The sequence below is a fragment of the Chelonoidis abingdonii genome, unplaced genomic scaffold (genome assembly GCF_003597395.2).
Source record: "Chelonoidis abingdonii isolate Lonesome George unplaced genomic scaffold, CheloAbing_2.0 scaffold0416, whole genome shotgun sequence".
NCBI classification, from domain to species: Eukaryota; Metazoa; Chordata; order Testudines; family Testudinidae; genus Chelonoidis; species Chelonoidis abingdonii.
Genome location: NW_027424677.1, coordinates 3,961 through 17,522, shown reverse-complemented (window position 1 = coordinate 17,522; position 13,562 = coordinate 3,961). Strand labels below are relative to the sequence as shown.

At 54.5% G+C, this 13,562-nt stretch overlaps 1 protein-coding gene across 1 annotated transcript in view; it reads left to right on the top strand.

The window, feature by feature from the left end:
• Positions 1–640: 640 nt before the first annotated feature.
• Positions 641–13,562, top strand: part of LOC116825565 (antigen peptide transporter 1-like) — a 16,676-nt gene continuing 3,754 nt past the window's right edge. Inside the window, exons 1-8 of the mRNA XM_032781691.2 lie at positions 641–1,715; positions 4,851–4,965; positions 6,400–6,530; positions 7,173–7,378; positions 7,855–8,052; positions 8,528–8,656; positions 12,734–12,922; positions 13,142–13,315. Of these exons, the coding sequence (XP_032637582.1) occupies positions 1,205–1,715; positions 4,851–4,965; positions 6,400–6,530; positions 7,173–7,378; positions 7,855–8,052; positions 8,528–8,656; positions 12,734–12,922; positions 13,142–13,315 (1,653 nt within the window). The 5' untranslated portion in view covers positions 641–1,204. The remainder of the gene's footprint in view (positions 1,716–4,850; positions 4,966–6,399; positions 6,531–7,172; positions 7,379–7,854; positions 8,053–8,527; positions 8,657–12,733; positions 12,923–13,141; positions 13,316–13,562) is intronic.

Below are 13,562 nucleotides of genomic sequence, written 5' to 3'. Positions count from 1 at the left end.
GCAGAACTTCGGAGGCAAGAGCAGCAAGCCTTGGCCCAGCGCAGGAGAGAGCCAGAGAATCTCACAGGAGGGAATGGACCTGCCGCAAGCTGAGACCAAAGTTGCAGGGACTTAAACTCCAAATGCAAGTAATGAAAGAACAGCAGGAACTGTGCTGTCCTGGAAGCCCAGCAGCTCTCTGCAGCAGTGCTGCTTGCCTGGCATCAGGCAGTTAGTGACAGGTGTGTTAGTGACTGGCTGTGTTTTAAAGCACTGAATCAGTGTTGCAATCCTGCTTCTGTCAAATCTTGCATTTGAGCTTCACAGACATGACCTTGGGAGCCCAGCCTCCCTCTTTATGGCGGGCAGAAGGGCTGCACAGAATGCGAAAGGGGGGCACTTTCTGCGTGAGGTCCTGATGCACAGGGGAGGGGGCAGGGGACTGCTGGGGCAGGAGGGGGTGTCATTAATTCATGCAACAGAAATGACACCCAGCCTCTGCCCCAGGGTGGGAATCCCCCCCCCAGGAGTCAACGAACCAGCAGCGCAGGCGGGAAATTGGGAAAAAAAAGGCAGCGGAAGAAGCGCCCCCGCGGGAACAGTCCAATTCCGTTTATGACCTTGGCGGGTCCCGAGAACCGGCCGCACCCGGCTCTGCGCTAATCCGGTTTCACTTTCACTTTCGGGAAGCCGCCTTCTTTCCCAGAAGCGGATCGGGGCAGTCGGGGGCTTCCCAGGGCGGGCGGCGAATGCGGTGCGGGTCCCGCCTCTCTCCGCCTCTGCCCCCCAAGTTCGCGGCCCCTCGCCCAGTCCGGGAGTTGCGGGCAGCGCGTTTCCACGGGGCGGCTGCGGAGCGGGGCCAGGAATTGCCCCCGGCGCCTGGGATCCGCTAGTCCCGGAGCAGCCGCATCCAGACCCCGGCCCGCACCGGGAAAGGGGGAGACCCCAAGCGGAGTGGAACTGGATCGGCAGGACAGGTTCTGCGGTCACTCCGGTGCGGCTCTGAGCGCAGTGACCCGAACGGCCGCTAGAGGGCGCCCCCGGCGGGGACCGGCCGCACCGGGACTAGGAGATTTAGACACGCGCTGCTGAGAGCGGCGGGGACCGGCTGCAGCCGGGACTAGGAGATTTAGACACTCGCTGCTGAGAGCGGCGGGGACCGGCCGCAGCCGGGACCAGGAGATATAGACACTCGCTGCTGAGCGCTGCAGGGCCCAGCCCGGGGATGAAGCTGGCCATGGCCTGGCTCTCCCTGCCCTTGGTCGTGCTGCTGGATTTCCTCACCCTGCGCCTGGCCCTGCTGCTCTGCCCCCTGCTGCAGGCCTGGGACCCCCTGGCGCTGGCCTGGGGGGTGGCGCTGGCGCGATGGGCACTGCTGAGCCTTAGTGCCCAGGCTGCCCGCGGCAGGGGGCAGGGCCTGCCCAGGGGACTACAGGACGCGCTGCTGCCCCTGGCCGCCCTGCTCAGCCTGCTGCTGCCCGGCTACGTGACCCTGCAGGCGCTGGCCCAGCCCCAGGCGCCCCCCTCAGAGCTGCTGCACGGCTGGGGGCGAGGGGACATCTTCGGCCTGACCTATGGCGTGGCAGGGCTGGTGGCCGCGCTCTGGCACCAGCTGTTCCCCGCCGGCAAGGGGGAGCCAGGGCCCTCGACCTCGCTGGGCCGTCTGCTGGCCTGCATGAGGCCCGACCTGCTGCGCTTTGTGGCCATCGCGGGGTTCCTGGTGCTGTCCTCGCTCGGTGAGTGGGTCCCGGGGCCGTGGCAGCAAAGGGGCAGCAGTGTAGATACGGGGGAGCTGATGTCCTATAACTATGCTAGATGGTTGGGGATGGATGGACAGAGCGGGTGTATGCAGGGAATCGATAGACGATGGGCACAGATGAGTGGGTAGGCTAGGATTAAGGCCTGGAGATACAGACTGTGGTGGGAAGGCTAGAAGGACAGACAGAGGGGCAGACAGATGCATTAGGATCTGAGGACGGAGTCAGACAAAGGATCACAATGACACACGGGGACGATGGGCTCTAGGTCTGTGAGATACGTGAGGGAACAGCTGCCACAAAGAGCCGTAAGGACGTAGCACAGACCTGCACTCCTGTAACTCCCTTCTCAGGCTCCTGGTTGTCAGCCCGGAGTGACACCACATCTCTCTCTGCTGAGATGCTTTCCTGAGGTCTAACACCCCTATGGTGGGATCTGCTTGGACGGGACATTTTGTTAAAGGTAGCAATGTCGTGTAGTGCTCATAGCAGAGAACAGGGAACCAGGACTCCTGGGTTCTATCTTAGCTCTGGGAGGGGTGTGGTAGGTTGGAGCTGGGAGCCAGGACTCCTGGTTCTATCCCCAGCTTGTGCCACTGACTCGCTGTCTGACCTTGGGTAAGTCCCATCCCCTCTCTGTGCCTCAGTTTCTTCCTATATACAACAGAAGTGATGGGAACGACCAACCCCCTGAGATGTAGAACTGAGGGTATGTCTAACACTATGAAATTAGGTTGATTTAATAGAAGTCGATTTTTTAGAAATCAATTTGATACAGTCATTTGTGTGTGTCCCCACTAAGCGCATTAAGTCGGCGGTGTGCATCCACGGAGCCAGGGTTAGTGTCGACTTTTGGAGCATTGCACTGTGGGTAGCTATCCCACAGTTCCCGCAGTCTCCGCTGCCCATTGGAATTCTGGGTTAAGCTCCCAGTGCCTGATGGGGTAAAAACATTGTCATGGGTGGTTCTGGGTACATGTCATCAGGCCCCCCTCTCCCTCCCTCCCTCCATGAAAGCAACAGTAAAAAATTGTTTCTTGCCTCTTTTCCTGGGTTACCTGAGCAGACGACATACCATGGCAAGCAGGGAGCCCGCTCATCTCATTGTCACCGTACGTCTCCTGGGTGCTGCTGGCAGATGTGGTACTGCAGTGCTACACAGCACCAGCTCCTTACCTTGCCTTGCCGACGGAAGACGGTGCAATACAACTGCTAACCATCACTGTCGTCCCGCGGGTGCTCCTGGCTGGCCTCGGTGAGGTCAGTCAGGGGTGCCTGGACAAAAATGGGAATGACTCCAGGTCATTCTCTTCTTTAAATTTCATCTAATGGAGATTCAGTCCTGCCTGGAATATCATGCCAGCTGAAGGCTTCAGCATCAGGCTGCTCTCCCAGTGGGCAGCACTGCGCATTCGCTCCTACCCCAGCCTACCCCTTGCTCCCATGGCTCATGAAGCCTGGACAGTAGTAAGGAACAGTTCAACTACAGGCTGAGCAAGTGCAGAATGGTGGTAGAATGTGCCCTTGGACGTTTAAAAGTGCGCTGGCGCAGTTTACTAACTCGGTTAGACCTCAGCTAAACCGATATTCCCATCATTATTACTGCTTGCTGTGCGCTCCACAATATCTGTGAGAGTAAGGGGGAGACACTTATGGTGGGGCGGGAGGTTAAGCCAAATCGCCTGGCCACTGATTACGGGCAGCCAGACACCAGGGCAATTAGAAGAGCACAGCAGGGTTCACTGCACATCAGAGAAGCTTTGAAAAACAGTTTCATGACTGGCCAGGCTACGGTGTGAAAGTTTTGTTTGTTTCTCCTTGATGAAAACCCGCCCCCTTGGTTCACTCTATTTCCCTGTAAGCCAACTGCCCTCCCCTCCCCCCTTTGATCTCTGCTTGCAGAGGCAATAAAGTCAGTGTTGTTTCAAATTCATGGATTCTTTATTAATTTGTCTCACAAACGGGGGGATAACTGCCAAGGTAGCCCAGGAGGGGTGAGGGAGGAGGGAAGCACGGGGGTGAGGTAGTTGTAGGGACACCCCCTAGAATTGCATGCAGCTCATCATAGAAGCGGCATGTCTGGGGCTCTGACCTGGAGCGGCCGTTTGCCTCTCTGGTTCTTCGGTAGGCTTGCCTGAGCTCCTTAAGTTTCACACTGCACTGCTGTGGGTCCCTGTTATAACCTCTGGCCTTCATGCCCTTGGAGAGTTTTTCAAATGTTTTGACATTTCGTCTTTTGGAACAGAGTTCTGTTCGACATAGATTCATCTCCCCATACAGTGATCAGATCCCGTACCTCCCATTCAGTCCATGCTGGAGCTCTTTTGCAATTCTGGGACTCCATGGTCACCTGTGCTGATGAGATCTGCATGGTCACCTCTGAGCTCGTCACACTGGCCAAACAGAAATTGAAATTCAAAAGTTTGTGGGGCTTTTCCTGTCCACCTAGCCAGTGCATCTGAGTTGAGAGCACTGTCCAGAGCGGACTCAGTGGAGCACTCTGGGATAGCTCCCAGAGGCCAATACCATCGAATTGTGTCCACACTACCCCAAATTCAACCCAGCAGGGTCAGTTTCAGCGCTAATCCCCTCGTCGGGGAGGAGTACAGAAATCAATTTTAAGAGCCCTTTAAGTTGACAAAAATGGCTTCGTCCTGTGGACGGGTGCAGGGTTAAATCGATCTAACGCTGCTAAATTCAACCTAAACTCGTAGTGTAGACCAGGGTTTTGAGAAGATGATACAACTAGCTAACACTCAGTCCTCCTAGGAGTTCAGGGGACCGGACTAGATGACCTCTCAACGTTCTTTCCAGTCCTAGGATTCTGTGATTCCTCACTTAGGGGTGTCACATGCTGTGCTGATAGGTGCAGAGTCCTTCCAGGGGCTCAGCCCCCCAAGGTATCAAGTTACTTCCCTAGGATGAAGCAAGGATGGGCCAGGTTCAGGGGCCTGTTGTGGTATCTATACATGGCAGAAGTGTCTTTAACTAAGAAATTGCTCTTAATGGAGGGGTGTGGGGGGGGGAGGGGTCTCCATGGTGTCAGAGACTCTACCTGGGACTCCCCTTGTCTGCCTTGGCCCCCTGGTCTCAGCCTGGGCCATTCTGTTGCAGGGGACATGGCGTTCCCCTACTACTTGGGGCGTATGACCGACTGGATCATAAACGAGGATGACCCCTCAGTCTTCATCCGGGCCGTCTGGGACATGTCCCTCCTCGCCATCGGCAGGTAGGGGACGGGGTCTTCATCAGCTGGGGGTGGGATGGAGCGATAGTGTCTGGACCAGAACTGAATTCACAGGAGAGGGAGAGAAGCCCTGCTGAGAGGTGTTAGCCATGGGGAACCTGATATTGTGCCTATGGGGAAATTCACCCAGTATGTGGCTTATACAAAAATTAAGTAAACAAAACAGGGCTGAAATGGGATTTAAGTGGCACATGGGCCTTCTGTAGGGGTTAATGTCACACATAAAGAAGGTTTTGATTTGCACATTTTATGAACTGAATAAAGGAATAATAATGGATTTTTGCTTCTAGGAATTCATAAGGACCCTGTATGACAGTGATCACATTTTAAAAACATCTGTTCTAACTGACTTGCTTTTACATGCCCATCACATGATGTTGCAAGGTTGTAATATACTGTAGTCCAAGATCACATACTGAAATGTAAAGCTCCCACTCTTCAATTCTGATGGACAGAGAGAAGATCCACTTTCTAAGCACAAAAGTAGAGTTGGGTGAAAAATGTTTGGAGTCCCCCCCCATGGAATGTTTTGTTGTTTGTTGAAATTCAAATATAAAAAATAGGGATAGAAAACTGAAATATTTCAATTTGGAAATGCTGCTGCAGTGCCTCATGGGAATTGTAATTCAGGTGCCTGATGCTTCTATTCTCCTTATCGATCAGTTGAACTATATCTCCCATGATGCACCACAGTGTTCCTTCTTGGAGAGGGGAGATGATGCATCATGGGAGTCCCTGGCCACCTTTCATTGTGGGAGATGTAGGGCAGCCAGGAAGCCCTATACAGACGATGGGGTTTCGAGACAACCAAACTACAACTCCCATGGGGCACCACCGCAGCATTTCCAAATCAAAATATTTCAGTTTTCAGGCATTCTTGCTTTTTTGATGAAGAATTGAAATAGTTTCACCTTGTTTCTTTAAAAGAAAAGTGTAAAGGTAGCTTTGCGCCTTCTTAGTGTTAACTTTACAATATTTGGTTCTGTTTTCATGTTGTGTTTCTTGCAGTTGGATTACAAGAAAAGTTTTGGCCTACAGCTGTAACCTTGTTATAAAAATGCTGAACTTGAAGCAATTTAGTATTGTGTTTCTGACACCCCTTTCATATTATTCATACAAATGTAACCTGTCTCCAAGGAAAATTCCTCTTGGACCCCAGGACTCAGAGGTTGGCTCGTGCGCTGAGGCATGGGGGTTTAGATCCCTTATAAAATGTTTCGTCCTCTGTAATGTAACTGTGGCTATTCCTGGTATCCATGTAAGTGTCCCATCCTCTTAGCCCCAGTGGGACCATGTGGCCTTGAGTTTCAAAGTGCCCAGGAGAGTTGAGAGTGTATATGTGGCTCAGATCTCTAACAGATGGAGGGAAAATTCATACTGACATGTCACCTCCTGGTCTCCCCCCACCTCCCTCAGTGCTGTGACCAAATTCATCTGTGACGTTGTCTATAAGGAGACCATGAACCGGATCCACATGCGTATCCAGAGCCAGGTGTTCAGCTCTGTCCTGCATCAAGAGATCTCCTTTTTCCACGCCAACCGCACCGGTAACAATACTAACCCAGATCTCCTTCTGCACCCCCAGGGTCTCCCCCTTACTGCCCCCAGTCTCCCCACATCACCCTTGGATGCGCTTGTATTGCCCCTTTGTTTTGTGCAGATCTTCCCACGTGTTCTCCTGACCCAATTTCACCTGCCCTCCCCCGCCCTCTCCATTCCTTTAACACCGCGTTTCCCTCTACATCCCCAGCTCAACCCCTCGCCTCTGGTACCCACAATTCACAGACCCCAGCCTGTCCCCCAGGCTTTGTATGAATCAGTCCTCTGTTGGATGGATTGGGGTGATGAATGGAGTGATTGAGGTTGTTTCCTGGGAGCTGTTGATGAGGAACTGGAGTTACTGATTGGGCTTATTGATAGGTTGGTTACACTGAGGTTGTTGGTTGGGGTTGTTAAGGGATTCACTGGAATTATTGGTTGGGTGTTATTGATGGATTAATTGGATTGAGGTTGTTGGTTGGAGTTAGTGGTGGATTGGATGGATTAAGGGCATTGGTTGGGTTATTAATGGATTGATTGGGGTTACTAATGAGCTGATCTGGATTATTGATGGATGGATCCTCTCCATGGGATAGATCCTCCCCCTTCTCTTAGCACTGATGTGACCCCATCCTTATCTCTGTCCCCAGGGGACATCACCTCCCGGGTGACTGTGGACACTGATACTGTCAGCGAGGTGCTGAGTGAGAAGCTGAACCTGCTGATGTGGTGCGGGATGCGGGGAGTCTTCCTCTATTCCCTGATGGTGCAGGTGTCGCTGCGCCTGGTGCTCTTCACCACCATGGGGCTGCCCGTCATCCTGCTGGTGCCCAAGCTCTCTGGGAAATTCCACCAGGTACCGCACCTCCGCCCCACAACTTGCCCTGCACCTGCCCCCATCCTGGTCAGGCCCACCTGCACCTGGCACTGCCCGTCATCCTGCTGGTGCCCAGGCTCTTGGGGAAGTTCCACCAGGTACCACAACCCAGGCCCCATTTCCCACCCCCCTGAATCAGCCAGTCCCTGTCTTGGGGCCAGGTCAGAGCTGGCACCCCCTAGAGGGGATGTGCCCCATTCCGCGCCCCAGAGAACTGTGCTGACCACTTTCTAAGCACTGTGGCCAGATTGACCCTGTGTTAGCCGGGTCCCCACACTCCTCTCAGCACTGTGGGCCTGTGCCAGGCACGGAGCTTGCCCAGCTGGCTGAGTGTGGGTATCCCGTGTGTTGTCCCTTTAGCATTTAACCCCTGAGTGCCTGATGTGACCTGGCTCCTGTCTCCCCCCTCCTGCCTGATCTGACTTGGCTCCCGTCTCCCCCACTCCTCCCCCAAGAATCTAGCTAAGCAGGTGCAGGAGTCCCTGGCCAAGGCTAACGAGGTGGCGGTGGAGACCTTCCAGGCCATGCCCACTGTGCGCAGCTTCGCCAACGAGGAGGGGGCCACCCAGCACTACGGGCAGCGGCTGCAGGAGACCTACCGGCTCAACAAGCAGGAGGCAGCCGCCTACGCCGCCTCCATGTGGACCAACAGCGTAAAGGGGCCTTGGGGGCAGCAGGCTGTGACTCGGGGGGTGGGGCAGAGGGAGGGGCCTGGTATTCACAGGGAAGGAGCAGTGGGGAGCAGTATCATGGGGGCAGAGAGGCATTGGGGGTGGGGGGTACGTCAGAGGGAGACTGGATCCTGGGGGCAGCATTAGGGGGTCGAGGGATGGGGACCTGGTAGCAGGAAGTCAGAGAGATGCAGTATCCTGGGGAGGGGGCATCCGTGGGGGGCAGAGAGGCTGGCATTAGGGGACTGGGGGAGGGGAATGCAGAAGGCCCCCCCAGCCTGCCAGTATCTGTCTGCTGTCCCCTCCCGGCTCATCCCCCCATTTCTCAGCACTAGCATTTTACTGTCAGGGTGAGCCAGGCCCCCCACCCCAAGGCGGCCCCTAAGGGCAGGGAAGGGAGTGTGACCAAATGGCCAGAACCCCAGGACTAACCCATTAACCCCCTGTCTGCCCCCAGCTGCCAGAGCTGGCACTGAAGGTGGGGATCCTGTGCTACGGGGGCTGGCTGGTTGCCGCAGGGGACATCAGCACCGGAGACCTGGTCACCTTCGTCCTCTATGCGACAAATTTCAGCACGGCCATGGAGGTGAGTGGGGGGCTGCAGAGACTGAACAGGTATTGGAGCTGGGGGGAGGAAGGTGATGCTCAGACACAGACTGACCCCTCCCTTTGTGTCCCCCAGCTCCTGCCCCTGACACACCCCAGAGTGGGGAGCAGTCACAGAGGGACATGGGGCGCTGGTGAGGCCCAGGCGTTCCTTTCTCTATCCCCCAGGCCCTGCTCTGAGTGTGCCCCATGGTGGGTGGAGATGGGTTGGATGGGGGTGTGGGGAGGGGAGCATAGACACCCTCCATCTGACCCCCTTTTCCTCCCCACACCAGGCCCTGCTGTTGGTGTGTCCCAGTGCTGGGAGCCAGATGGGGCATATGGAAGTGGGGAGAGGTCAGCTGGGGGGGGGGGGAACACACCCAGCCCCCACACACACACACACAACCCCTCAACATTTTTTGGTCAGTGATCTGGACGAATAATCATAGGAATATCAGGGTTGGAAGGGACCTCAGGAAGCTATCTAGTCCAAAAAACCCTTTTTTTCCCTGCTCAAAGCAGGACCAATCCCCAACTAATCATTCCCAGCCAAGCTCGTCAAGCCAGACCTTAAAAATCTCTTTAGGAAGGAGATTTCCACCCCCTGCCTAGGGAACCCTATTCCCAGTGCTTTCACCACCCTCCTAGTGAAAAACGTTTTTCTAATATTCCAACCTAGACCTCTCCCACTGCAAACTTGAGACATTGCTCCTTGTTCTGTCATCTGCCCCACTGAGAACAGATCTAGATCCATCCTCTTTGACCCCCTTTTCAGGTACAAGTTGAAAGCAGCTATCAAATCTTCCCCTCATTCTTCTTTCTGCAGACTAAAACAATCCCAGGTTCCCTCAGCCTCTCCTCATTAAATCATGTGCCTGCAGCCCCTAATCATTTTCTGTTGCCTTCCACTGGACTCCTTCCAATTTTTCCACATCCTTCTTGTAGTGTGGGGCCCAAAACTGGACACAGTCTCCAGATTGAGGCCTCACAATGTCGAATAGAAGGGAATGATCACGTTCCTCAGTCTTCTGGCAATGCCCCAACTTATACAGCCCCAAATGCCGTTAGCCTTCTTGGCAACAAGGGCAAACTGCTGACTCAGATCCAGCTTCTCGTCCACTGTAACCCCTAGGTCCTTTTCTGCAGAATGGCTGCCCAGCCATTCAGTCCCTAGGCTGGAGCAGTAAATGGGATTCTTCCATCCTAAGTGCAGGACTCTGCACTGTCGTTGTTGAACCTCATCAGGTTTCTTTTGGCCCAGTCCTCTAATTTGTCCAGGTCACTCTGGACCCTATCTCTACCCTCCAGCATATCTACCACTCCTCCCAGCTTAGTGTCATCTGCAAACTTGCTGAGAGTGCAGTCCACGCCATCCTCCAGATCATTAAAACCAGCCCCAGGACCGACCCTTGGGGCACTCGGCTTGAAACCGGCTGCCAACTAGCCATGGAGCCGTTGATCATTACCCGTTGAGCCAGACGATTTAGCCAGCTTTTCTATCCACCTTATAGTCCAATCATCCAGCCCATACTTCTTTAACTTGCTGGCTAGAATACTGTGAGAGACCATACCAAAAGCTTTGCTAAAGTCAAGGAATAACACGTCCACTGCTTTCCCCTCATCCACAGACCCAGTTATCTCCTCACAGAAGGCAATCAGGTTAGTCAGGCATGACTTGCCCTTGGTGAATCCATGCTGACTGTTCTCGATCACTTTCCTCTCCTCCAAGTGCTTCAGAATTGATTCCTTGAGGCCCTGCTCCATGATTTTTCCAGGGACTGAGGTGAGGCTGACTGGCCTGTAGTTCCCCGGATCCTCCTTCTTCCTTTTTTAAAAGATGGTCACTACATTAGCCTTTTTCCAGTCATCCGGGACCTCCCCCAATTGCCAGGAGTTTCAAAGATAATGGCCAATGGCTCTGCAATCACATCAGCCAAGTCCTTCAGCGCCCTTGAATGCATTAGATCTGGACCCATGGACTTGTGCATGTCCAGCTTTTCCGAACAGTCCTTAACCTGTTCTTTCACCACTGAGGGCTGCTCACCTCCTCCCCATGCTGTGCTGCCCAGTGCAGCAGTCTGGGAACTGATCTTGTCCATGAAGGCCGAGGCAAAAAAATCATTGAGTACTTCAGCTTTTTCCACATCCTCTGTCACTAGGTTGCCTCCCCCATTCAGTAAGGGGCCCATACTTTGCCTGACCTTCTTGTTGCTAATGTACCTGTAGAAACCCTTCTTGTTACCTCTCCCATCCCTTGCTAGCTGCAACTCCAGTTGTGCCTTGGCCTTCCTGATTACACCCCTGCATGTTTGAGCAATATTTTTATACTCCTCCCTAGTCATCACTCCAAGTTTCCACTTCTTGTAAGCTTCCTTTTTGTGTTTAAGCTCACTGAGATTTCACTATTAAGCCAAGCTGGTCTCCTGCCATATTTGCTATTCTTTCTGCACATCAGGATGGTTTGTTCCTGTGCCCTCAATAAGGCTTCTTTAAAATACAGCCAGCTCTCCTGGACTCCTTTCCCCCTCAGATTAGCCTCCCAGGGGATCCTGCCCATCAGCTCCCTGAGGGAGTCAGTCTGCTTTTCTGAAGTCCAGGGTCCGTATTCTGCTACTCCCCTTTCTTCCTTGTGTCAGGATCCTGAACTCGACCATCTCATGGTCACTGCTGCCGAGGTTCCCACCCACTTCTACTTCCCCTACCAATTCTTCCCTGTCTGTGAGCAGCAGGTCAAGAGGAACATGGCCCCTAGTCAGTTCCTCCAGCCCTTGTACCAGGAAGTTGTCCCCAGCAATCTCCAGAAACTTCCTGGATTGTCTGTGCACCGCTGTATTGCTCTCCCAGCCGATGTCGGGGTGATTGAAGTCCCCCATGAGAACCAGGGCCTGTGATCTGGAAACTTCAGTTAATTCTCTGAAGAAAGCCTCATCTACCTCCTCTTCCTGGTCGGGTGGTCTATAGCAGATGCCCACCACGACTAGGGTGACCAGACAGCAAGTGTGAAAAATTGGGATGGGGGTGGGGGGTAATAGGAGCCTATATAAGAAAAAGACCCAAAAATCGGGACTGTCCCTATAAAATCGAGACATCTGGTCACCCTAACCATGACATCACCCTTGTTGCTCTTGCCTCTTAACTTAACCCAAAGACTCTCAGGTTTTTCTCCAGTTTCATGCTGGAGCTCTGAGCAGTCATACCGCTCCCTTACATACAGTGCAACTGCTCCTCCACCTTTTTTGCCCTGCCTGTCCTTCCTGAACAGTTTATACCCATCCAGTGCCCCAGTCATGTGAGTTACCCCATCACATCTCTGTCATTCCAATCCTGGCTGATAACAGACACACGCAGACTGGGGAGTGGTGAGTGCTGGTGAGGACTGGGCAGACATACAGAACAATATGGACCACTTGGGACATGAAGCCTGTTCAGAGGAAATATGTGGTAGTGACGGGAAGATGACCCATCTGGGAACAAGGACTGTAGCCCACACCGGCAGCGTGGGGGACTGTCTGGGACAGCAGCGACTCTAAAGAGGATTCAGGCATCATAGTGGGCAAGCAACGGACTAGAGCTCCCAGGGCCATGCTGTGACCAAACAGGCTAATGCGACCCTGGGGTGCAAAAATGGGGGTAGCCGGTAGGAGCAGGGCAGGGATTTTCCCTATGTAGGTGGTGGTGGTGAGACACTGGAATAACACCCACAGTTCTCATGGGCACGTCCTTTAACAAGAATGTTCCAGAGGATCTTCAGGGGGCTGGCAGGTTGTAGGGTGCAGAGAAGAGCCACAAAAATGATTTGCAGGCTGGAGAAAATGCCGGGCGGTGAGAAAGCTGGGGGTTGCTTGGGTGGGGATGCTCAGGAGAGGTGCCATGAGCTAACCAAAGGGGCAACGTTCGCGTGTAGAAGTTAAAACTCATTAGTCTCTCCTGGTTCACGTGAAGGGTGATTAGCCACAGAAACCAACTCCCGTGTGAAGCGGTAGATTCGCTATCTCCTGATGGCGGGTGGCTGAGAATACTGTGGGGTGGGAGCACCTCACCCAGCCCTGATACTCCCCTTACCCCCCATTCCCAGGGGCTGCTCTCCACCTACCCCAGTGTGCAGAAGGCCATGGGCTCCTCGGAAAAGATCTTTGAATACATGGAGCGGATGCCCCAGATCAGCCCCCCTGGGACACTGGCCCCTCCTGCCCTGCGCGGACACCTCCAGGTGCAGGACGTCTGGTTCTCCTACCCTAGTCGGGAAGACACCCCCGTGCTCAAGGTACCCGGGGGAAGGACGTGGGAGCAGGTCATCAGTGGGATTGGGTAAGATATGGGGGGATTCACAGCCCTGATGCCCAGAGAAGGGGGGGTAATGCGTGATGGGGGGTGTGGTTTAGATGGATCAGAACCGAAAGTAGGAAGCTCAGAGAGAACCCCCAGACTCCAGGCGAGTGTGGGTGGATGGCCCTGGTTTAATCCCCACCTGCTCCCTCCCCAGGGGGTGTCTCTGGAGCTGCACCCCGGGGAGGTGACGGCACTGGTGGGCCCGTCGGGCGCGGGGAAGACAACGCTGGTGGCCTTGCTGGAGCGTTTCTATGAGCCTCAGCACGGGCGCCTGCTGCTGGATGGGCGAGACCTGCGGGACTACGAGCATCATTACCTGCACAGCAAGGTACCCCCTGCCACCCCCGCCTCCTCCAGCATCCCCTAACCACTTCGCTACCTGCACCGCAAGGAACCTCCCTGCCACCCCCCAACTCCCCCACATCCCCTAACCCCATTGCTACCTGCACAGCAAGGTACCCCCCGCCGCCCTCCCATCTTCCCCAGCATCCCCTCCCCCCATCCGCCATCGCTACCTGCACCACAAGGTAGCCCCCTGCCCCCCCCCCCGCCGCCCCCCCGGCCTCCCCCTCCCC